This window comes from Dromaius novaehollandiae, chromosome 5 (genome assembly GCF_036370855.1).
Source record: "Dromaius novaehollandiae isolate bDroNov1 chromosome 5, bDroNov1.hap1, whole genome shotgun sequence".
In the NCBI taxonomy this organism is placed as follows: domain Eukaryota; kingdom Metazoa; phylum Chordata; class Aves; order Casuariiformes; family Dromaiidae; genus Dromaius; species Dromaius novaehollandiae.
This window is the reverse complement of record NC_088102.1, coordinates 8733194-8759722: the sequence shown is the minus strand read 5'-3', so window position 1 is coordinate 8759722 and position 26529 is coordinate 8733194. Positions and strand designations below refer to the sequence as shown.

Genomic DNA, 26529 nt, shown 5'->3' with positions numbered 1-26529 from the left:
TCGCAAATCTTTTTACTTCAGTTAAGACGAGTTTTGCAGTTGTCATTGAACGTGCCAGGACTCAGGTTGGTTTTCCTCCAGTTGCAGGTAGAGGATTACGTGCAGAATAAAGGCAGAATTGACTTTTAAAGACAAGGGAGAACTCCAGTTTTCCAAGTTTTTACAGGACGGTTATAAATGCAGATGCTTTCTTACCAGTCATGTCTTCTTAAATACTTCCATAGGAAGAAAAAATATATTATATTTAATTTAAGAATGGACACCAGCGTTGCTTATTATGCGTAATAAAAAACCCAAGGTGCATGAAGCTTAATTTTAAAATACCAGTCCAGCAGTCATTTTGTACACCATGTGTTAGCCTGCATAGTCTACCCCTTGGACATTCAGCAAATGTTAGAAGTTTAATTTATTACAATTTAAACATTTCTTCCAGTCATCAGTTCTTGGTTTTGGTTTTTATTCATTTTGAAATAGTTGTAAAATTCCTTTGCCTACAGATTTCAGTGATTTTATGAAGTACATTAAGAAAAAACTTTAAGATTAAAAGTTTAAAGTTTTTTGTTTTTTTAAGGGTTAGTGGAAGCTTGTTAAGTATTCGTAAGAAAAGGTAGGATGATCACTGAAGGGGGAAAACCAAGAGGAAGTTGTTGCTTGCATGTAGATCAGGAAGTAAAGAGGAGCTGGAAAGACCTGTTTATAAAAAGTTAGGTGATATCTCTCGCAGTGCAACGTAGAGGTGTTAGAGCCAGCTCGATACCGGAAACGGTCCCAGTAGAGAAGAACAACAGAGCTCTACTTGAGCTAAGTTATTCTGCAGATGATGAGGAGGAGGGAAATGCTGCTGCAGATAAACTGTTTCCGGTACCTGAGCTTGCTCTTGTTTCTAAACTGCCTTTTCTCAAACTTTTTAACTCAGAGGAGCTCCTAACGTTTAATAATATGAAGAAAAAATCAGGGATTGCAGGGATCAGGGACTACTGAGTATTCTGTTACTTGGTGATAGTGAGGATGTGAAGAAATGATGATAAATCTTTGTTCGTGAACAAAATTTTGTTCACAAAGTACTTTATTTTACAAAAAAATAGATATATATTTTTGTTTTGGCCTTACAAATACTTCAGTGAAAAACACTGACTCGTAAAGCTGTTTACGGTCTGAGTTGGTTGAATTTTCAAGTTTGTGAATGGTAAGTGGCAGGCAGCTTTGGTGGCAGTCCCCGACTCCGTATCAGCGTTAGCATTTGCACCTGGTCTCGTCTGCATGCAGAGTCCTTCTCGCCTTGCCCCTCGCAGGTGATGGGAGGTGTTGGAGGGAGGGCTGGGAGTGAACACTTGCACCATGAGTGCCCTAAGGGGGGGGGGGGGTGAACGCTGTGAGGGAGGATTGCCAGCGGGAAGAGTAGTGCCGAAGGTGTGAGAACTTGCCATTTTCCCCTTCCTCATTTCACAAGTGGCCTTTTTTCATTTCTTCTGCCTTGCTGTATGCTGTTCTCCATCTGGCATTGGGACAGCGGAAAGCTGCGTGCCCACCGATGCTTCAGGCAGGGCTGTGTGGAGGAAGAGAGGACAAACTACTGGCTGCCCTGCAGCTGCTCTGAGTGAGAAAACGCAGCAGAGCTGGTCCATCTCTGGCGGGCAGGTCTGGCCGGGTGCAGGAGTTGGCACTGCCATGGCAGAAAAGCCCCTGGGCAGTAGGAGTCCAAGGCCAGGGGAAGTGCTGGGTGGATGCAGGCCTCCTAAGGTGAATCCAGCTCCTCCCCTGGCGCTGAGCCCAGGCCAGGGCACTAGGGCTGGCTGGAGCTGAGCTTCAGCTCAGTTCATCCAACCCATGAAGAATGTGAACTGGGAACAACGCTGTCTTCCTGTCCCATCGCAGTCGTGTCCACACATAGAAACTCCCCTGCGTTTTCCCTCATGCTGGGATCAGCAAGGGGCTTGAGGTGTGGAAGTTGGAGGTGGAGGGAGAGGTAGGGGCTTGGGCAAGCTTTGAGGGCCTGGGTTGCCTGGAGCTCTGTGGCAGGCCTGTGACAGGCTCTGCTTGTCATGCAGGGTCTTGCTGTCCCCCTGCGCACTCCATACTGCATTCATACAGGGATTGTCCCTGAGCACGGTACCCTGAGGAAGCCAGAACTCCTTGTTGCTTTTTAGGCACCATACATTCGAATCCAGGTTAAGGAAGGGCGGGCGAGAGTATGTTTTGTATGATATAACTTTATTTGCGTTTTTCTTTGCCTTATTACTTGTGGCCTCAGCCTGAACTGCAGTTGTACACAGCTGTACAGAACTGTTTCCTTAAACAAATATGTAAACTTTCTTCTAATTTAGGAAGGAGAAGTAGGGGGGTGCAGCGGTACAGATTGATGTGGTGGTTTGCTGGGGAAGCATTGCAGGCTGCTGTAAGACTTAGTGCGTTCTTTTTGGCAGTATCACATTTAAGGCAGATCTTGTTTTGCCTTCAAGTGAAAAGAAGTTCCTTTGTCAAAGGTGTAGCAAAACAAACCATCATAGAAACATCCAGCATCTCATTTGCAGAATAAATGATTTCAAGTTCTCTTGGGTCCACATGGAAAAGGTACAACCCCGTCTTACCGGATGGTGTGTTCTCCAAAACATCCCTTTTTTTGTGGCTGCATTTTAATGATCTGTAGCTGAAGGCCCTTCCCTTTGCTCTTGGCAGCTCATACGGTCTTTATGGGGTGGAACAGGATTTTTTTTTTTTTTTTTTTTTTTTGTCCCAGTGAAGAGTTTTAATCCTGCCAGTATTTAACTGAATCCAGGATTACTGCTCTGTCCAAAGCTCTACTTTTAGTTTTTACAGATGATGTTCAGTACATCTCATAGCTGCATTCATGTTGTCAAAAATGCTTGATATGTTTGTCTGTGGTAACCTCAGAATTTCTAGAGGGGATTCATTATATTGGTGTCAAATAGTTGTGGTCTTAATTAGTAAAAATGAATCACTTTCTCTTTCTAAAATGCTAATTTTCTCATTTATGTTCGATACTTCTGAATTAATGTTTTTTAAATACTTAGCATTTGATGTTGTCTTTCTAGAAGAATAATAAAGTATTACAATGACTGTAAAGTAAGAGGCTTATTTGAATTTAGATCGTAGTTGTTTACTTTTTCCTGTTTTCCTAGTAAAAGCTGCTTGACTAGGCTTGCTTTCTTATGATCTAACTTTCCCGTTTCTGCCAACGACGTCGATGAGTACACAGAAACAGAATAGTTGGGAAGAAATTCTAAGATGCTTTAACTTAACTTTCCATTAGAAAAGTGATTAAGAAGCAAAAAGGACATGGTGAGTTGTCTGAAACATTACTTTGTAACTTTTATAGACTTTTCTAATAATATTTTAAAGCCAGCTGTCTTATGTATATAAGGAAGAAGTCTGTGGAAAAACACCTGTTTCAGAATTGGTTGCTTTATTTCTGATTTTCTGTAAGTTTGTTTCACTTAAAAAATCTTATTTTACGAGGATTTTCTGTCATTTCTTTTGAGTAGCTCCTTGCAGGTTTACGTATTTGTCTAGGTAATAATACACACCAAAAATGCCTGCTGAATAAGCAGAGAACAGTTGATATTTAGTGCTACAGTTATCTACTGTAGACTGTTAGTAGATAACTCGTTAGTTATCTACTACTGTTAGTAGTACTTTCTCACAGGGTTTTAGAACTTCAACTGTATAAAACTCTGGTGCAAGAAGGTTATTACTTTAGAAAGTAGTGTGTGAAGTTGCTGTAGAATACTATATGCTAAAACCTGGTTAACTTATGTAGAGCTCCAGACTTCATGTGAACAAATTCCCTGGGAGTTTCCTCATTTGGATGAAGTGCAAGTATGAGGCATACAGATCCCCCAGTGCGGCAGCTCAGAAAGAGTTACTCAACTAGGTTACTTTTCCAGTTGTGACTAAGGGGCCAATTAGCAGCATCCGGAATAAGATTGCAGCCTGGGTAAAAATAGATGGCATTTGAAGAAGCTGGGGGCTGTTTTGGAGAAGGTCTTCAGCTACAGACCATGAGAAGCAACACAAAAGAGGCAAGTTTCCGAAAGCGGCGTTACAGACATGATTGTGAGAGACTCCATCAACGGGCAAAAGGTACAAGCATCCCAGAGAAATGGCAGGAATTAGTACAAAATCCGACCCTTGGACTGCAGGGTCTCCGGGCTGCCGCAGAAGGAACTCAGTCTGAGCTGGGTTCTTCCCTCCTTGCTAACGAGAGGGGTAATGCTAGCATTGATTTTAAAATGAAACAAGCTGTAACATCCTCTAAAATGGCAAGGAGTGAGTGTAAAGCTCACTGGATTTTTGGGTTTTACATTCGTGACTGATACTTTAGTGCTTTTGCCAGAGGAAAGAGCAATGTGCACAGAAGTGCTGCTTCAGTAGGTTTGCTGGAAGGTGATGAGTTGACTTCTGCCTGAGTCTCTGAGACCAAATAACTGAGTGGTGTGCCAGCAACAGGGAGGTGAACTTGGTGGTGTGGGATTGCATTTTGCAGTTTTAATTTCGTCCTGTGACTGCAACAGTTTCCACAGTCCTTCTTTGTCTTTTCTGTAGGATGCTAAAGCTGCTAGGTTGGTGTGGTTTAAAACTCTTTGGTTCTTAGCTGGCCTTCTTTGACTGCACATTGGCTATTGGATTGGGAAAGGGGAAATTGTATTTGCCCACTGATACAGCCTGAATGTAGTGTTAAGAGGATGCAGAATGCTGTCTGTGCCTTCAGTTGATAAACTTCAGTCCAATGGAGGTGATTACTTAAAATACTCATTTTTAATTGTAAATGTCATGTTCTAGTTGTAATATTGTTTAATAATGTATTAGTGAATTTGATATTTAATAAAAAAATAGTGAAGGTGAGAAAGTCCTATTTATTAACATCTAGTTAAAAGTGGAGAATACTTTTTCCTTTTTTTAATATGCAGAGGATGTGTGTAGTGTGAGTTCTTCCTTCTGCTCTGGTAATGAGCCTGCTACTTCCCAAAATGTACGGGCAAGCTAGAGAATGTGTGATGTCCGTATTCATACGGCCGGATACAAAGCATGTTTGCTATGCTATGCATGCTTTCTTGATCAGTGCTCTGTAGCTGCAAAGACACTATAAAATGACTTCTAAAAAATTATGTTAATTCACCAGCAGTGTATTTGGATAACCTCACTTATGAAGGGGCACTTTCAGACTTGTACCTCTAATATGGGTAAGCCTGCAAAATACACGTTCCTGCTGAGTTTCTTCTCCATTCATTTTTAGTGGAATATATAACTGCTGAGATTGCTCTTCCTTTTCATGATTAGTAAGCAGTGAGCTTTGTGCCAATTAGTGCAACGGTGAAATCTCAGTTCCAATAAACTTGTGTAACACTCCATTGGCTTCAGTAAGGACAGAGTGTTAACTGGAGATGACGTTTACAACCACAGTGTAGCTAAGGGTGAATATTGTTGATAATCTAGTTTCCAGCTGATCATCTTGAATATAAAAGCAACTTAACTAATGAGTAGTTTGGAGGGAGGTAAGGAGGGTAGTAGTTGAAGAGCAACCACAGAGGAAAGTTGTTAATTAATTATATTTAATGCCCAAGTAGTTATGTCTTGTTAATATTTGTAATAATTTAATAAGTTTTGCAAAGTGACTCTTGATGTGCAGCCAAGTGCTGTCTTTGGTTATATTACTTGTGTGACATCCTTATCTGTGTAGTTTTCAGTTGTCTTGAACTTGCTTATGGATCTTAATTTATCACAAAGCTTTTTATTTGTAATGGGTCAATTATTTGTTTTTGAAGATAGTATACAGTTATCGACTGATGGTCATATTGCAGAGAGGATAAGTAATCTCTAGTGAAATTCACTTCAGGTGCCAGGCCCCAGTGATGGTCAGATATATTTGTCTGGGCGATAGCAGCATTTCTGAGGGACAGAAAGTGCAATGATTGACATATATGCATGCAGGTAAATGTGTCCTGTGGAAAGAAAGTGCATTTCATTTCATTTCATTTATTTATTTATTTATTCATATCTAGCATTTTCTGAAGAGGTCAGAGTAAATATAAAATGAAAAAGCTTCCATACACATTATGGTAATGCAAGGCTATGATAAGAGTTGTTCCTTAGACAGATACAGATATTCATAAATGAGATCTTTGCTCTCTAGAACTTTGGGGAAATAAAATATCTAGTCTGTTTAATATTCAAATAGAAAAAAAGTTGCTCTTTAAAAGACAGAAAAGTGGCCTAACATTCTAATTCAGATTTCAAATTTTAGCAAAAATACCATACTTGGGTATAACAGAGCAATGAACTCTAAATGTGAATGATAATTACTAGTAAATGAGTTTCTCACATACATGGCTTTAAAATGGGTAACTTGAGATTTGCCATTCTCTAATGGAGAAGATGCATCCAGTTTTTAAAGGGACGGTTGATATTTTTGCATAGAAATATTTAATGGTAATACCAATAACATAAATTACCCAGCACAATGCAGAATAGCTTGACAGGTTATTGGGGAATATTGCATAATAGCAAAGGTGGTAAATGTGGTGTTTTCTCTCTGTTGTGGAATTGCTCCAGATCCTCAATAACCGAAAAGATTGCTGTAGAAATGATCTGGTATGGGGATGTATTTTGGTGTACCAGTGAATGTGGAGAACTCTACAGTAATTGCAAAAGCAAAATGAAATACTAAAGGAGATTTGTTGTTTGTTTGTTTGTTTTTTGTCATTCAGACAGATTTACTAGGTTTGGCAATACATGAAAGGGCATTCCCTTAATTAACAGCTTGACTAATCTGAATTATTGCCATAAGGTATTGAATCACCTAGTGTGAGCCTTAGAACTGACCATATCTGAAGAGTAGCTGGTTGACCTGAATACTAGAAAGCCTTATGCAAGGAAAATGGCTTGAAGAGGGAATAATGTGGCAAGCTCCTTTCTTGAAAAGTAAGCTGTGTGGTTTGCTTGTGGATGCAAAGTCCTCACAGAGCACCTTGGAGTACTGCTTTCTAGTTTCTCCCTTGGCAAGGAGATGTGAGCCCCGTGTATAGATCAGGACGTGCCTTCAGGTTTTTCTGGGTTTTGTCGCAGCTCGGCTGGGATGTGGTGAGGCTTACGTAGTCGGTGCCTGGGAAACGTGGATCGGTAGTGAACGCTGTGGCCAGTGTTCCCAAGGGACATGTTACTGCAGCTGCATCTCCTCCCAGCTCACACACCGGCTTGTTTTTGATGCAACACTGGACCTAGTTTGAGGTGTTGCTTCTAGTCTCAGAGGAGCTCAATGGGCCGAACCTTTAGTATTTAAAAGACTAAATGAATAATAAAGTCTCAAACCAAGAATTTTGCTGTTCTGTCATGCTGGCATTTGTGCAGGAAGAGGAAACCTGTGTCAGCAAAGGAGCTCTTGGAGGGGTCCTTCTGGGGGCTGCAGGATGCACTCTCTCAGCTGGCTTCCCCATTTTCCATCATAATGTCAAAGTATGTTTATTAAATCTTGCCGTTTTTCTTACACAAACATGACGCCTTGTATTGTGTATATAGTTCCGTAAAATTCTTACTCCGTTACACACATTTCTCCCTCTGTGGAGAGAATGAGAAAGCAAACACATGATGGACAAATTGCTTAGTGTGTTACTGGAAAGTATTGAGAGACTGTTTTGATTAAATTAACATAAATAGAATATGTTCTTGACTAAAGATAGATGACTGTGCTACCAAATGAGAAGAGAATAGGAGCTGTGTCTTTCAGTGTTCAATTAAACTGTTCTAAACTATTCTTTATACATTATATGTGTTTATTATTTAGGTTAATAAGTGTAAATATTTCTTAATCCTGGCCTCAGCTCTTGAACAGTGGGTTTTATATATAAAATAGCTCTCGCTTAATTACTTCTGCTCATTGGCAAATGAAGTACTCCAGTGACTTCTGGGATAAATTAGTGGGTCAGTACCAAGCAGAGTAGCACTCCTAGTGCTTGTCCTGAACCTGTTTGGCTGAGAGTTATGTTTGGGTTTCTGAGGCTGTCGGTTCAATTCTTTGCAAGCATCTAAGTGTTTTCGAAAAAATTTCATAGGGCAACTTGGCAGTCCTTTGGTGTGAACAGAATGAATATTTAATATTTTTATTTGGGCACACAGTTTCAGAACACTTGAGAAGCAAGGTATAATTTTTGCACTCTTACAGGACGCATATACAGTGTTTATCATGACTTCATTATGTACTTAATGTACCAAGCAAATAAATTCAAATACAAGTCCTGAGTTGCCCTGTGACTGCAGTTACAGTGAATGGTAACTGTAAGATTGCAGTGATATGTTTGTAGTTTGATATTTGATATGCATTGCAGAACAAAACCTTATGTCACGTAGTCAAAAGGAAGGGCTTTTGTGATCTGATAAGAATCTTACCAAAAAAAGACAGTAACACTCTTGAGGAGTCTTCTGTCTTAGGTCAGCAGGCCATAGTGTTTTTTCATAGAGGTGATTCCTAATAGTCTGGAATTTGTAAATATTTTTCTGTTTTTTAGATTTTTTGCCATCTAGGGAACCCGGTAATCGTGAAATGTTCATTATGAATTGCCAATCTTGCCATTTTCTGATAAATCTCTTTAAATTACAACACAAAAAAAATTTGCACACTCTGTAGCAAGATAAAATTGAAGCGGTGGTGCAATCCATGATACTCTGTACAATTAGCAGACACAAAGTACAAGATAAAAATGATACGAGCATAGCATTACAGAGTTGAAATAATGAGCCAAGACCTGTGTGTAGACGGACATTTGGAATACCAGCACTTTGCTGAAAACTTGGGAATGGACAGAGGAGGACAGTGGTCCTAGATGCTAGCTAGACAATTTAAATACACATTGGAAGGCAGCCTGGAGGGCTGTTAGTGATTTTAATGGAAAGAAAGACGAAAGGAGTAGGCTGGCGCAGCGGGGTGCGAAGTTACTGGTCGTGTACCCTTGCTTGACTTTCATAACTGGAGAAATCACTTGAAAGATGAGGTGTCTCTGTTTGCAAGTTGCTCCTGGCTCTGGTATTTGTAATGTGTTTTAGGGCAGAGGAGCTGAGCAAGTAGAAAGGAATTCCATTGTTAAGTTCAGCTTATTTTGCTTCTGCTCTACTTGTAGCTTTTGCTTTTCAAACACGTACCGAAAAAACTGAGTTTAATTCTGACTAAATATATCTTTTCCTTGTTTTTATTATTGAGCCTATTTGACGTTGGACATAAAATGACTCCAGTAATTATCAAGTGGTCAGTCTGGATAAGTAAAAATAAAGTAACGTGTGAAGGTGCCCCACAGGACCAGCATTTAGTCATCTGCTTCAGGAAACCAGGGCTGGGAAATGTTGCTTGAGAACATAGGAGGGAACAACGTTGTCAGCCAGAAAATATTTGGAAAGAATCATTTTTTAGGCATAAACCTGTTTTCTTCTTTTAAAGGGATTTCTAAAGCATCAAAATATGGTCATGTTTCAAAGCTAAACATCAAAGACAGCAGGGCAGAATTTGATATCGTAGTCTCAGTTGCTAGAAGACCTAGAGCAGGAATCATTTAGAATATGCTTGTTCAGTAGAGACCAAAACCATGGAGTTGCACAAACTGTTGTAATACCAGAAGCAATATAGTCACATTAAGGTGGTACTTTGTCACAGCAGCTACAGACCAAGTTACTCCAGTGGAGATAACCGTGGAAACCTAGCTGGAGCTAACTTGCATCAAACGAAGGCAGAAGGAGTGATACCGTCATCTTAGCTGCTAATGTTGGAGTGTCAAGAAACCGAAGGGCAAGGATTTTTTTCTAGCAGAGTCTTGTATTTGTAGTGGAACGTGATGTTAAAATTTTGAGAGCTTTAGATTTGTGGGTGTTTTGATTCTGAATCTAAGGACATTCTAACACAGCTTAGGGAGCTCCAGAGTCGGAGCTGGGCATACCAGGTTTTAGCATCGTCTCCCAACAGCAAACTGTTGGGTGGTTTTTACAACCCTAGCTAAACTAACAGGCCTGTGCCTAAGAAGTAAAAAAAAAAAAAACAACCATCCAAACAAAAAAACCCCCACCTCTCAGTGGACATATGCTTATGTTTATATAAATTCAGAAAATAGAAATGAGCAGTTTGTTTTTTTTAAGAGCATTTAAAATAACCCATACCCTATTTTTTTTCTTGCTCTTCGAGAACACCTTGAAAAGGAGCAGTTACGCCTTTTCTAATGGTGGGAGGTTACCCAGAAGGTGTGTGGCAAAGGTGTCCTGATGTTTCCTTCTGTACCTTAGTTCAGTGTCCTCCAGTGACGCGACAGTTACGGGCAGCAGCTCTCTCTGGTGACAGTTCAACAAACCTGGTGACTTTGACTCATCTGAATGGAGGTTAGCTTATACTTGGGAAGTGCAATTCTGTAATAACCTACTTAATACAACTAGCATAAACTTTCTGAGCCAGTGTAAAAGAAACTTGAGTCAGTTCAGGAAAATTGGCCACAATAATTCTCAGTGCTTCAGCAAGGTATTTTTGTCTTATTTGGGGATTTTATGCCACGTATTCCATTTAGGAAATTGAAATAACATTTATGTGTATATTTGCCAGCTTTTTTCCTCCACTTAAAAAAAAACAAACCAAAACAAAAACCTAATCATGGTTTTTGAAATATCAGTAAAAACGATGGGAAGAGAAAGGAAGCAAACACAAAACCTGTGATCAACTTGGGGCTAAAAAAGAAGTTTGAATTTCATGTCCAGGCAGAACTCACCCTAAATATTGTAACAGGATATATTAAAGATAACACAGTGTGTCAGGAATCCCCAGGTATGTGGTAGCTTGATCAAATCCAGCCCCTCGCTATCCTAACCACCAATTCATTCATTCCTGTTTTCCTTAAACACTTGAAGCTCCTGTTATTTCCTTTTTAAAACACTCCCTCCTTTCATTCTGTTACCTTTTTCCCCAGACAGTTTTTTCCCTCTGCCTTTTCCAAGTCTGCCTGTGCCCTGCCTCATTCTGTTTCTGTCTTAGTCTAATGCTTTTTGTTTGCTTTTGCTGTGCCTTCTTTGCCTTCCCACTCCCTTCCTTTCTTCTCACAATATTCACGGCTGCTTTCCTTTTCTTCCACCTCTTCTGAATTTTTTTTCTGACACTCATCTACTTGGTTTTCTTTGCTCCCATCACTTTTTTTTTTTTTTAACTGAAATTCCTGTGTCATTTTTGTCCTTTTCCATGCCTTCTCTGCTGCCGTCCTTAGCCTGGGTCACTTTTGGCTTGAATGTACTTGTAGGTAGAGCTTTGACTATCTTGGGTTATTCCTGTTAGTCCAAACTCTTCTCATTCTTTGCAAAACTGAAAACTAACGAGGAGGGGATGAAAAGTGTTGTCAGCTTTCGTAGGTTAGAAGGCATTGCTGCTCCACTATGAAAAGACACAACTACTTCCGAGTAATAATTTTTAGTACTAGATGAGCAGTGTGAGGGATGCTGTAGGTTACTAAATATATTGTGAGTCTCTATATTTTGGCAGGACCTAGAGCAGAGCTCAGTATACCACATACAGTGGTAATCCCACCTTGCATTAAGTGTCCGCGATTTCTGAGCATCCTCTATACCGTCCCTGGATTGCTTATTCTTAGCTGAGATGTTCAACAGGTTGATGTAACTTTGTTTCATAGTGGATTCATCAGGTTATGTTAGTGATCAAAAAGAGTGCCCAAAACTCGCAAAACCTAGGATACATTGGGAGTTCTCTGCTCACTGGAAGGTGACACATCCACAGTGCTATTTTGGATTAACAGTCCTTTTGCAACAGGTATGGATGCAGTAATATTTCAGTATGGCTCGTCAGTAGCATTGACAAATGGGCATGTGGTTTTGATCTGTGTCCAGGCTGAAAGATGACCACATCACAGATGCTGTTGGCAGAGCCAGTGAGGTCACGAGCAAGTGTTGGTCATAGACTGACAAAAGCACAGCCTAAAGGAATCTCTTCCTCTCTAAGCCTGGGCTGCCATGCTCCTGGATTGAGGGGTATTTGTGCATGTAAGGAGGCCTGAACGGTAGCCTGTACCATGCCTAATGTGCAAGTAGGCAAGAAGTTTAATGGAAGTTTCATGAGCTTAAAAAACTTAAAGTTATAGTTTAAAACACACCCTTTATTGAAACTCTTTTTATTGTCATTTTGCTTTTATTTTTGGTCTTTTGCTGAAGGAAATAGCAGCCCTTCTTCTATGTATTCTATTAAGAGGCTGAAGTCCATAAATTTTTACATGTGTGAGTAAAGAAAGAATTGGTTTAATATTTTTTTAAAGTATAACTGTGCTGTGAAAATGTGGTGCTGAACATGCCTAAGTACATCTATGAGAGGTATCCTCTGTTACTTGTAATTCTGTTCCATACACGCTCAAACCAGACGCAACATCTACACTGCTTTCAGACTGCTCATCTCAGACTGGCGAAAGGATGCTTGTGGAAGAGCTCAGGGAGTATCAGCAAACAAGAGGGGGAATCGCCGTGTCCGAGGTCCCTGGGGAACTACCCAGGAGACTCCCACTTGGTGACAACTTGTGGGAGAGCTTTATGGTTGGGGGGGGGAAATTCTCAATTTTGTGATGGATTACCTGGAGAGACAGAGATTATCAGAAAAAGTGGTGGAGCACATCCTGTGGTTTACTGCTAACCATGGATTTTGAACATGCTGGAAACATTAGTATGCTAATGTGCTTTCTTTTTCCTTTGGTGTTTGCTCATGAAAGTCAGCTTGAGTTTGTCCCAGTGTATTTATTGCTGTGTGAATAATGTCAGTACTAGTTAGACTTTATATGTTTGGAACACAATGCCTAAACGCCGTCCTGCTTGTATAATTATTAAATATAAGAAACGAGTGGGTGAAACAGCTTTTAAAAAAGCACCTATTATACATGAATGATTACTGACTCCACAGTGCATTCCTAATATTGACAGCCAGTCATGAAAATTAAATGAATGTATCAGGATAGTGATTATTTTTCTGAAGAAGTGTGTGTAAGAAAGTAAGGGAAAACATTTGTACTTCTTGGCCTCTTAAGAGCAATATTGTGCTGTGAAAAGTGTAGCCTGCTGTGTGATGGAGTATGTGTGACAGGCCTCAGGTTAACTAAAGTTTTGAGCTGGATTTTGGTAGACTTTCTCTTGAAGTGAGCATCTCAGAGAAGACCAAAAGGCTTTTTAATTCAAGTTTGCAAGTTTTATCTGAATAAAAATTAAAAAGTTAGCTTCTAACTTCTAAAGCTAAAAGGGAAACTTCCTAGTGACCGGTGAGGACAGATGTAGAAATAGAGATTAATGCACAAATCTGCCTACATAGACTACTGTCTATGCAGGTAGGTCCTTGCTTCCATAGTTGGTTGTATTTAACTCAGTGGCTTTGTGAGTGACAGCAAACTTAATCTATTCCCTGTGGTCACCAGAAAATGCTTTGAGACAACTTATTTTTCCAGCTGGGTTCCACCTGACCTGTTCCCCTAACAGGAATACAACATATAACTGAAGAACACCCACACAAAATAAATCCTGTCCCTCATAATATGTTTTTCTAGATGTATGCTGAGTGAGAGCGTTCCAGATTTTGTTCCTTTCCATATGTCAGTGATAACTTTTGGCAGAAATAACATTGCAGATGTGCAGGTGGCATACAAAATACATACGAACTGGTGATATAGAAGAAGGGAAAAAAACGATGACTTTCAGATCTTTGGATGGTGGGAAATCACCAAAGTACCTTTCGACGTGCGACCTGAGTCCACTGGATCTAAAGACTGCTGACAAACGAATTCTGTGATACCAGTTTAGTCGCTATTTGGCTGTCCAGTAATAATTTTAGTGCTCTGTGTAGTGTGTTTGGTCATCAGTGTGCATATCTGCACTTTTGGGGAAGAAAATGCATATAGAAAGTGGCCTGTGCTCTCTAAATCACATTCTGTTTGACCACTGTTAGAGGCAAAATACTGGGCTTGGTGAACCCTGGATTTGGCTCAGCAGGATATTGCTGTTTTTTAAGGTTCCTTTATTTAGTTTGCTTTTTTTTTTTGTTTTGTTTTGTTTATTCAGAGCTTTTTAGGCACAAGGAGATTTTACTTAAGTAGCAATATCATAATCCCAGATTTATAAAATATCTGGAAGATAATGAAATTGAAGCAGAATTGGGGAATTAATATGTCATTAAGTGGACAGGGAAACAATATAGGAAACAATCTCAGTTGATGGGGAAGTGAGTAATACAGTGTTTTCTGATGCCTGGAAATTACAAGCAAGTTCTTCAAACTAATGCAAGTAAAACAAATGAATATTAATTGGACATATTTTGATTTTAGTACATGTTTATATTTCTCATGTTTAACCAAGTGCTACCCGTTTTTGCCAAAGTGCAAGATGACAATGCTAGATTTTTATGCAGAATTTTGTCTTCAAGCTAATTAATAACAGTGACTTATATATGGGAAACAATAGTTACTCTGACAGCATTTTGGGAACAAATTTGTTATTAATAAACATTCTGAAAGCATGTATTTGGGTGAAGGGTAGAACGGGTGGACATAGCATGCTTTTACTTAACATTTTATTTGTAATCTGCAGCATTTGTTGTGCTTTATTCTGATTCTAGGCCCTTTTCTCTCTTATGTTTGCAGTTGCATGACTTTTTCTTGCAGCTGCATTGCTGGTTTAAGCAGTTTTGCTTTTCCACTTGATCCAAAATCAATTACTTTTAAATTATTTGCCTTTTTAAATTAAAGTATAAAGTATATTGCTTATGAGTTTATGTAAAGTATATTGTTTATAAAGTTTGTATAGTGTAAACATGAGTATTTTCTACATATGTTCATGTCAGAAAGTTGTAGTATGCCAACACATTTTGATTTCTTCAGTTGTTAAAGGCTGCAGAGGGCAGAGATTGCAGAGATGACTGAGGAGAAGGGATGGACTGGTTGGATTAGGGTTGTTTTGGAAAAATGCTGTTAAGAGAGAAACTGAAATGCTTTGGCAATTTTAGAGTTAGTATTTCGGCAGTTATAGTGACAATTGTTGGTCTGTAAGCCTAAAAAATTATAACAACTTACCTTGATTTTTCTGATCACTTTTTAAACTTGATTTTGTTAACATCTCTGATTATCATTTTCCAGATTTATTGGTACTTACTGTCACTGAGCTCTCCTTTGTATATTCTATGCCTATCACAAACTTTGTACTGTGTTTTAAATGGGCAAAGGGAAGACTGACAAGGCTTTTAGCCTGCAAATTAACTCATAAAAAAGACCTTTTTCTGAAAATAAGGAGGAGGATTCCCACAGTCGTCCAGACAGAAGCCTACCTTTCTTTAGTTTTTAATAATGTATTCCCCCATGTGCTTTGGACATAAATCCCCATGCCACTTAGTCATGCCATTTTGATTTTATTTGTATAGGTTATTAAAGTATTCGCTATATTTACTTTACACAGATTTGTTATAGCACTTGCTCCACTTCCTCTTCTTTTAACTGAGAGCAAATACAGTGGTAATATTGAGGGTTACTAAATTTTGGGGTCTAAATGTTTGGCTGTTTGTTAACATGAGTAAAATGCTGCAGAGTTCATTGAAAGCTCTGAGCATCCGTCTGCTGAGAACGCAGGGATTTGCTGTTTTTCATCAGCTAATTGTGAACATCTGTAATGAGTTGGGCATCACTTGCACTATTAGGTCTGTATGTCTGTGAAGGAGGGGTTGGAGGAATAAGGAAAATGCCCACCTGGTCTTTGTGGGAAGATTGGGAACATGGAAAACTGATTTTACTGATTTCTGCTGCCCTCTTACCATGCTGTCCATATCTTCTCCCTGCCTCTTCCCCCAAAAAATTTATCCTCAGAGACTTTTCCTGTTGTCAAGTAGAAAAAAATGACACTGTAGGTGTTACCCCATTCCCAAGACACCTTCAATTCCCAAGAACAATTAAAAATATTGTTTCATGAAACTTCTTGCAAATTTTATTTTGTAGTGTGAATTGTAATTTGCTTCCTAAAGGAAAGCAGATATGAGCAGAACAGTGTTTTTTAGAGTTTGTTCACGTAGTGCTCGTAGCTTGCTGATGTGATAAGACTGGCATGAAATTCATCTCATGTTCATATAGTAGTTTCTCTTAAGAAGAACTTAATTATATATTTTTTTTCTCTCTCTCTCCCCACACCCTTAGCTTTCTAATAGAAAAAAGCCTTAGGGTTTTATGAGTTATTTTAATGCCTTAATTATTTGGTATTTAATACTGATACAGCCTTAAAATGAGCATAAACTTGAACCATTTTAGTCTGGTATAACTTGCTTTGAATTGAATCTCAGTGGATTTCTATTTAATTTCTGCCTGCATTTTTCTTTGACGAAGCTTTGTGTAGTGTATTCTTGGACATACTTGGCAGCCAAAGCAAAAGCATGCAAGGTATAGAAAACTGCAAACAAAAAATTGTTTATATAATGTCATAGTTTTTACTGATACCATTTACATGTTGTAAAGTTACATGGTGGATTACAGATAGCGTGAGAAAGAGTGTAAGTTATAATTAAACATAATACTCTTCTTGAAAAGTAAACAATTGCACTTATCTCTTTTCCAGTTTGTATTTATGGTATGTCTTTTGGAGGAAGTTGTTAATTGATTGATAATTCTGATTATCTGAAGATAATCAAAAAGCGGTAACATAACCATTCATAAACACTTAGCCTCTTCAGGCCCCTGATCTCCTGTGAGGCTTCAGACTGGCTCCTGCCTTAGGCAGGACACTCACTGAAGTGGCCTTTTCTGCACTGGCTGAGGGCTAATGACTTTCTCTTACCCCTTGATTTATCCTGAATTTTGGCACCGTCGGTTGTGAAGCATTTGAGCGTGTGTGTGTGACTTGGTGAGTGGAATGGCTTTGGGATGACCGGGCTTTGTTACCTGCCCTACTCCCAAAGGGAGCAGTTCTCCTTCAGAGCTGCTCTTGCTGGAGCTCAGCAGGACCACGTGCCTTGCATCTTCTGTGCCACAGATGAATAAAGCCTCTGGGAATGTGGTATGGACAATCAAAAGGATGACAGGAAGCATGGTATCATCACCATACCACTTTTTTTTAATTTAATTCTTTTTATTTTTTGCACACAGCTGTTGCAGAGCTTAGCCTAATAAATGAGGTTAGTGCATGCTGCCTATATTGTCCATCAAATTTAGCCAGGATCTTGTTTGCTCTTTGTGGGAAACAGTTTGATAACCTATTGAATCCTGTAACTGCCGCAGTGCTGTAAGCGAAAGAAGGTTAAATAGACTGTTGTGCTTTACCATGTCAGATCAAAAAGCACATAGAATATTTATTTGTACTGCAATCCATATTTATTCATTTCAGTGATTAAGCAATGCAGAGAGTGGATGTGAAGTGTCTGGGGTCCTCACATCTCTGTCAGTACTTCTTAAAATTACATTTTTAATGTGATAACCTTGTAATATTTCACAGATCTTTCAAACTTGAAATTAGTAACTGTTCTGTACATGGTTTTAATTAAAACAGGTTCAGAGTCCTTTGTCCTTCAAACTACTGAAAATTCATCAGCTTCTGGTGTTTACCAAGTGTTCCTAACTTGACAAACTCTGTACCTGAAAGATAAGAATAAGCCTATCTCCGGTTGGCTTTTATGCTAGCATGTACGAGTCTTAAGAAATGTAAACTTTTTTTTTGTAAACAGAATATTGAAAATATTCTAGTTGAAAACAGCACAAATTTTCATTTGTATGCTGTATTACTGCTTGGAAGATCCTTTGCTGGATTTTGGTGCTGACAGCGCTTTTGTGCCTTAAAGAAAAAAATACAGATGGAAAGAATTGAAGTCTTCTGCAGTTTGAGAACATAGTTCAAAATAAAAATGTGTATTTACTTTCTGCAGCTTTTCTGTTAACATTAGCCTCTTATGTACACGAACATTGGATAAACTAAGCTTTCCGTGTGTTCTTTTGATATACCTGGTGGGCTAGCAAACCAGTAAGAGATAAATTATCTTTTCACTTATTATTTTATTAATCTGCTAAGAATTTAGAAAACAGCAAAAAAAGCAAGTAATACCTTCTGCTTACTGTATTGGCCAAGCACATATTATTTTGTGAGAAAATTTTGCTATTAATGCATATTACATTTATGTAATATAGCAGGAAATCCTTGTTGTCTTCTAGTAAAATTATAGTTAATTTTACTACAGAAACTCTCAACGTGGGTGTAAGGATTGAGACTGAAGAATTGTTGGTGGAACTATAGTTTAAATGTTTGTATTCATATAGAGTCGTAAGTGATGCAGTATTTTTGGAAATATAAATTAATAAAGCTTGATATATCTGACAGTTCTTTCTTCCTTCTCTAGGGTATAAGTTAACAACGGCTATTATCCTGAGTGGAAGCTGATGCATGTCAGCTTCCAGTGAAATTAGTGGTGTTTTGTAGAATTAAGTCTTAAGTATGGTTGTATTTGTATTCTTCACTTAAGCCTGGCCTTTTTTCGAGAACCTTATTTTCTTAAGAGCAAATATTTAAGTTACTACTATGACATGATAATCAAGATCTCATGCAGTAAATAGTAATGCGGTTCCTGTAAAGGGGTTCATTTGTTACTCTGAGCTCTGTTTTACGAAAATTGTATGAATGCTGATTTCCTTTGAAACTGATCTTCAAAAAGAATTCCTGTTTTATATGAAGAGATGCCAGACTCACAAAGATTTCCTTTCTTGTTCCATAGACGTTCCATCTTCAGAGCAGCCTGAACTGTTCCTAAAGAAACTTCAACAGTGCTGTGTCATTTTTGACTTCATGGACACGCTTTCAGACCTTAAAATGAAAGAGTACAAGCGCTCCACTCTTAATGAACTGGTGGACTACATTACAATAAGCAGAGGCTGTTTGACAGAGCAGACTTACCCTGAAGTAGTTAGAATGGTGAGTTTCTTCTTTCTCGTGGTCTCTTTAAATCCACTTGCAATTCCACTTATGCTTTGTGAGCCAAATTGAAACCTGGAGTAGGTGGATTAAATGAGGCCTTTGGTTTGTATTTTCTGCTAGACATCATTTGGGGATAATTCTCCAAAGACAAAAATACTAATTTTTGTATATACTTAATTAAAGTCAAATAGATGATGGATGTTGTAGTGCCAGAAATGTCTGAAAGGAAACCTGGATTGTTTCCTCACAGAGAAAGCCAGCAGCCACAAAATTGGAGATTTTTTTCTATTCCTCCAAGTATAAACAATAGAATATTTTTTAGAACTTTCTTTTCTTTCTTTGAACTTTATCCAAGCTTTTGAGTGTGCATTGAAGCTCTGTGATAGCTAAAAGTATGTATGGGTGATTATTTTTAAATAATGGTAAAAATATTGCGCAGGTGTGAAAATTTCATGGTTGTATTTTGTTGATTCATAGCAGCTGCAATTAAAGAGTCAGAAAGATTAGTCAATAATAATGCCATACATTGTATTTATAAATTGTCAAATAATAATGTTTTCAGTGTAAAAATGAAACCAGCATCAGATGCTATGTTGTGAAGAATATTCATTGTGATTTGCGAGATAAATCACTGCTGTAAAATGTTTATACTACCACATGGTAATATAACCTGTTTTCTGATTCAGAAGACAATGAGTTAAATACATATTTGATAGTGTTGGTTTTCTGATGGTACTGTATGGTCATGGAATCTGCTGTAAGAGAAACATGAATATTTTTCACTAGATTGCGCTGCATTATATATGCTCCTTATTTCTTTTCTGACACACAGATGCATGATGTATTACTTGTCTGTAATATTTAAAAATAGCTGAAAATTTTGACAGAATAGTCAAGCAGCTAACAGTGAAGAAAAACAGAATCGAGGGTGTATGGAAAAAATCTTAATATGGCTTCTTACTATGTATGCATTCTCATAAAGTCTATAATTACGTGATCAGATTCTTCCCCCTTCTCCCTCTCCTCCCCCTCCCTTTCTCCCTCCTGTACTGGACCAGTCTTCTGAATGAACCGCTCTTCCGTCTGTTGTAGTATTTGTTCAGCATGTGGTGTAATGCTGAATTCACACACCGGTCTGAATACAGAATTACAAGTATCCTGCTGAACTCTTCTGCTGGTGCTGCACTGTGGCATTTTAAATGCTCTGCAAATGTTACTTTCATCTTCCTTATTCCCCTTGAGATGAGCAAATGACATACTGCTCGTACAGACAGGACACTGATGCACGTGGAACTTTATCAAAACTGGTTGCTTTGTTTTTTGTGTCCCACCTCTTGGGAGATATAGCATTTCAGCTATTCAGGTCATATTCTCTCTTTGACTTGGGTTACAGTTGCTCACTGTAGCAACATTTGTAGAATCAAGGCTCTGCAGATGAGCGTTGTCTTAAGTTGCACCCCCAGAAAATAAACATATTTGATCTGTAACTGCTCATGAAGATGGATTTGAATCATGAATCATAACCTGTGAATCTTAACATCAACTGTGGGACATAAACCCCTTTTGCTAGCATGTCCTACTGTCCCTGCAGCCACGGATGTTGACGCACAAGAGTGTTTTTATATTAAGGAAATGAAGCATTGCCTAAATTGTTTGAATAGGAATAGTGGTGTAAATAACTTACTTAAAACAGGTTTGTAACTGCAATATGGAGCAGTTGTTGGAACTGAAGACACTGTGAATTTTTCTGGTGGATTTCACAGATATTTGCTAGTAGAGAATCAGGAATTTCTGGTTTTAGCCCCCTTCATTTGTGATGGGAAAGTGGTCTATCTTGTTTTCCCCTCAGCCTTTCATTGCATCAGTCCTCCACCCTGCTTTCTCCTGCCTTGTATTTGGGCTCCAGTGCTGAACTCAAGCTACAGTTTCTCCTTACTGTGAGGGTACTTAAGCAGCTGAAGACTGAGACTACTCTTAAGTCCCTTACCTAGCTGTTCAGTGGCCCATGACTGCCGAGAGAAGCAATTGCAGGGAAAACCGTGGTCAAAGTGATGCGTGTCATTGGAAAGGACCATGTTAGAGCTAATGTCCTGGCCAAATCTGCATGGATTCTCATAAAGTGCTGCTTTGATTCCTCTTCTAAATCTAAGTCCCTTTCTCAAAGTAGAAGGGTTTTAGAGTTTTATACAAAACAGGATATTTACAAATAAAAAGGCTCGTAAGTAATTAGAGAAGTAGACATTTTTTCTGAAGGAATTTCCTGAGAAAAGACTGATTTGCTTCTTTTTTATTTTTTAGTTTTCTAAGAAGCTGTAGCCTGCAACAGACACCTCTGTTTTGATGAGTGTGTAAGCTATTGAAAACAATGTTTTGAAACGAAGCTGGAGTACTGTAATTGTGCATATTGCAACCTGTGATGTTTTTAATGTACATGCTCTTGCAGAAACACTCTGGTTGTATTCTGTGTGAGCAGGATGCTATGCTCTACTATTGGATTCACGTGGGTGAATCCATGGTTAATGCATGAATGATTTCTGTCACTCATCCCAGTGAATGCTAATGCAGTATTTATGCTAAGCTACATCATCAGGGATTTTGTGTGTTGCAGGTATTTTATATTTTACAGGAAGGCTATCTGGGAAAAGTGCTGTTTTTTCCTTCTGGTTTCTGTCTAAAAAAGCAAGATTTTCTAATACCTTTGTGTGCAGTTAATACAGAAGGGAAAGGTAGAATTCCTAATATTATATAAAATGAGCTTTCATCACATATTGCTTGGCCAGCAGAAAGCTTTTGTCTGCTTTGGGGACAGCAAGTCACTGCTGCTGCAGAGAAAATGTGGCATTAGGTTTGGTGTAACTTGTTCTTTGCAATAAGTGCATGTTCTTGTTTAAAGCTGAGTAGGTCTCATATTCTTAAACTGAGATAGACTTAACTGTACACAGTTGACTTCCTAAGCCTGAGATCAGCTCTCTTGTGCAACTGCCACCGTTATCTACTTTTGAGGATTTTCTTCTAGGTCTCCAACTGTGTTCACAAATGACCTGTCAAGTTGACAAGCTCTGACCTGTCACGATACAGAAGAAAACAGCATTATTTATATTCTTACCAAATTAGTGGCTGCAGACTGCCTGCGACAGTTGTTGTGGGAGTGTGTTGTTTGAAAGACCAGTATCCTAAAACTTACCAAAATGAAGCACAAATGCTCTTTGTCCCTTTGGAAGTTCTCCTCCCTATTACATTTAGCACTCACTTCTAATCCTAGCTTGGGACGTAGGAATCCAAGAACTAATATTTCCTCCTTGGCTCTTTGGCCCAGTGCAGTCTGGGGGCGAAGGGAGGTATTCCATAGGGGAGAAAGAAGGAAGCTGTTTTGCAAGCTGTGACATCTTTCCAGAGCACAAAAAAATGCATACCAGGCTGAAGCTGAAATTTAAGAAATTGCTAGTATTTATAAAGAGGGATTAATGGCTAAAGTACTTTGTTATCTTAATTATCTAAAATGTCAAAAGAAATTATATTTATAGAACAGCCTTCCCTTTTTTTAAAGTTTTCTGAAGCGCATGCGTAGTAAACTTTTCTGTTTATGACCCAAAAGAAGTTTGGCTTTATACGCAACCTTCTTCTATTCTAGTATCTGTAAAATACTTTAGAAACGCTGAGATTTTTAATGACATTTTTTAAAATGTTGTGATGTTATGATATAATGGCTTGAAAAGCACTCATTTGGGGTAACCAGCGTAACTCAGCTCCTGGATCTTTTTACTAGTACTCATCCTAAATTCGTGCCATTAAGACCTTAATCCCTATTCATAATGTTATGTAGTTTCATCTTGTTCACATAAACGTATGATGATGTTGTATATAACTAAATGTGAAGTCACTTGGTTATTTGTCACGCTGTGTGTGGGGGATGTTATCTGCTTCTTTCAAACCACTCTCTTCAGCTTGATATATAAGTAAGTGTTTGGCATAATATTGGTTATTTAAAAAAAATAAATCAACTTTACTGATGGCCACCAAAGCAAGCTTACTGTGGCCTCGTCAGTATTATCAATATCACTTGATGGGAAGAGCGGCTGGGATTTGTGTTAATGGACATAAGCTAGGCACATTTATTCAGAAGGATATTGCACAGTGCACTTCCCTGCAGTTTGGATGTGTTGTTTGGAAGGGCATGTGATATCCTTTAGAATTAAGCTAGCCTTAGAAAAAAGGCCCTTGCCAATTAAAGCACACTCTGCTTAGAAGGAAATGCCAGTAATATGACTTTACGAGCAAATAATTGGACACTTAATCTAAAATTTGCTACTGTCTGAGCAAAATGTGGATGCTTAAACTAATGATGCTGATTTTGCCGGTAGATTAAGCACTGGTAGTTGAATGAAATAAATGTTTGCTATTATCTGCAGTATCCTACAGGGTGTATGTAGCAGAGCTTTTTGTGTTTTCTGGGGATTAAGACATAGATTGAGGAAACTGATTTCTTTTATTTAAAAGATCAGATGGATGAGGATGTGGAAGATTGGCAGGCTGTTAAACTGAAAAACCTGGGTGAATTTCTTTGTTGGTGAGCATCATTTCAGCTCCCCCACTTGCTCTGTCAGGAACTGTAAGCCTAACCCCAGATGTTGCGTTTATGCTGCATCCAGGGGTGGTTGCCAGCTCGTAAGAGACTGCTAATGAAATGCTTTTGAAATATACCTTTTAGAGTGGAGTGTTACTTTGCTTTTCTCTCTCTTAAGTGCAGAAATGCCTATAGCTTCCTATAGTCCTCTTTTTCTGTAATGAATAATCAGGTAAAATAAAACTGGAATCTCTGTAGCCAAAATCAAACATCGTATTAGATGTTGTGTGCCTCAGAAGCTGTGTTGAGCAGCACAGGCAAAAAGAAACTTGAATGAATATAAATATAAGTGAATGCCCAAATAAACACCCCAAATTACATTTGAAAGATCAGATTCAGTTTTCTTTTCAGACTTAAATGTAGAGATTGCATTCTTGTATCTCTTGAGACAAACCTGTAGTAAAAAGTCTAAATTCTGATATGGCATTTGTTTGTGACAGACCCATTAAACACAAAAAATACCTAGTTAAGCCATGAATTTTTTAGCATGTTACGGAACCTTTTTTAGGCTGTATGCTAGTTGTTAGACTTCATGGGCGTTATGAATTTCTTTATTTTCTATAGCTTTGCTTATGACTAAGTATGACACCATACATGCTAAATATTCATCCTATTTGGGTTTTTTTATGTTCAAATGTTCTTGGATAGACGTTATGCAAGTCTACCCATATTCAATCTTACCTTTTTCTGTTTAAAAAAGAACGTTGCATATGTTCCTGTTGATTCAAATACTAGATTTAAAAATATAGTACTGGATGTCATTTTAAGTAAATAGAAACATATGCTCTTCTAAGAATTGACCAAGTAATGACTTCTTTCTAATGCAAAATGTAAGTAATTTTAGGTATTCTGTAAAATATTATGCATTAATCTGAAACTCGAATTAAGAGAAGTTGAAAAGATTGTTTTGAAACCATCTAAAATGCTGAAATGAAGATGCAGGGTCCTTTGACCTAAAAAATGGGCTTACATTTAAAATCTTCACGTAGATGCAGCCATGACGTAGCAAGCATGGTGCTGAAGTATGCAAACATAGATTAAGGTTACTTCATATTTTAAATTCTCTTCTCTGTTTTTCCTCAAGAGGGTCACCAGATCTGTAGAGGCAGGACAAGAATCTAACTTCTTTGATTTCTTTTATGCGGTGTTTCCAAATTCCTGTTAGGTTCTCTGTTATTCACATTTTTTGTACGCATAGTTTGTATAAAAAAACACAATACTTATTAAGGTAAAAGGTTCAGATGATTTGTACTCCTTTCAAAAAAAATCAGTTGCAGGCAGTTCCTCTTGCAGCACTTGTCTCAAATAATTTTTCCCGACAGTATGTAGTTATGTTTACCTGTATCCATTATTCCTCCTGTTGGTTACGTAGGCCCTTCATTCATCCGACTTTATCTGCATAATAATACAGGAACTAGGCATAAAGCAAAGAAGCTGGAAAAATATTTGTACTCTAAGTACTTGTTTCACTGCAGCTAAAATTTTTCTAGAGGATTGTATCTCTTTCCCCCTGCCCACTTTGGCCATGTTATCTGCTTAAATACTACCTTTCTAGCATTGTGCCTGTATATAAGCACAGCACGAATCTTTGGTGCGGGAGGCTGTTTTCTTGGTTTTTTGAATTTTTGTTTTGGTCTTCGGTTTGGAGTTTGAGACAGTATTGGTTTTGTAATACTGTCCAGAGTTCCTCAAATTCACGTGTTGGCAGGCTTTCATTGAGCTGATGCCTGCTCTAGAAATGGGGGGCTCTTTCTGTCGGTACTGTGCCCTTTGTGTCCAAGAAATCTGAGTTATTGCTATATGGTAACTTGATTTTTAAAACTGTGTTGCGTAGAATTAGCTGGGCACACATTAGATAAATATCTGGTTCACTGGAACATGAAAATGTAGTTACATGGAGATATCGGGGAATGGGGTTGTCACTCGTGGGTACCCTCAGGTCTACGGGAACTTGAGGGGAGTTTCAGAGCTCTGGTTTCATGCAGCAAAAGCATGTACGAATGCGGCCTACGGAAGAGTCTGCACCAGCACTTTTAATTCAGATTGTGAGTGTGCTTTTAAAGGGGATTCTTGCTGCACTTCGGCGCTTGTCATAGGGAAGTCACACAGAATTGGCCTAGATGATCTCCGGAGGTCCCTTCCAACTGCAACTCTTCTGTGAAGTCTTGAGGTTTGCAAATTAGATTCCTTTTGGATAAATTGTCTGCTCCAGGAGTGTCCCTAATACCCTCCAGCTGTGAGCGGGCTCCAATCCATGGGATCCTTAGGAAGTAACTCCTCCCTCCAAACATACATAGTGTGGGCATTCGGCACCTGAGCACCAGCTCTTTTGGTCTGCGGATCTGCTCCTCTTGCACTGCGCTGTTCAGTAGTGTAGCCGCAGCCTCGGATCTCAGTTTAACCCCATGCACATCTGCATGGGTGGAAGGTGCTGCCACTGCTGAAGTGGGTCATGGTAAGTTAACAAGTTTGGGAGCCCCTGATCTAGAGCTAAATGCTTGCAGGTTATTGATTACATTTGTAGATGACATAAAGGTCAAGAAAAGATGAGGAGGACTGTTTCTTGTTTCAGTGACCTGGATTATTGACTGTGTTCCCAGTCCAACATGTTCCGTTTTAATGTAGCCAAGTTGAAAGTAATGCTACTGGGGAGAAAGAAGACACAATATTAAACCCTGAAAGACTGTATTCTGGCAAGCAGTGAAGCAGAGGACTTGGACATCGTGGATAACTGTCTTAACATGAGTTTCTGATACAGTGCACTGCTCAAACAAGCTAATGTTGATAAATGCAGAAGGCAATATCTAGGAAAAAAAGGGAAGTGGTCTGGCTTTTTAGCTGTACCCCAAATACATTTGGGGGTGCATACTCCCCCATATGTGGGAACTCAAAGGAAGCTAGCAGAAATAATCATAGAATTAAAAAAAAAAAAAAAAACAAAAACCCAACCAAAAAACCAAACGCAA

At 38.6% G+C, this 26529-nt stretch overlaps 1 protein-coding gene across 6 annotated transcripts in view; it reads left to right on the top strand.

Annotated features, from left to right (window-relative positions):
• Positions 1–26529, top strand: part of PPP2R5E (protein phosphatase 2 regulatory subunit B'epsilon) — a 77032-nt gene that overhangs the window by 24949 nt on the left and 25554 nt on the right. For 5 of the 6 annotated variants that reach the window (XM_064511943.1, XM_064511942.1, XM_064511940.1 and 2 more), the window contains one exon: positions 18740–18936. In XM_064511943.1, coding sequence (XP_064368013.1) covers positions 18740–18936 — 197 coding nt within the window. Of the gene's footprint in view, positions 1–3950; positions 4102–18739; positions 18937–26529 lie in introns of those variants that run through there. The other variant, XM_064511941.1, reaches the window with a different exon arrangement.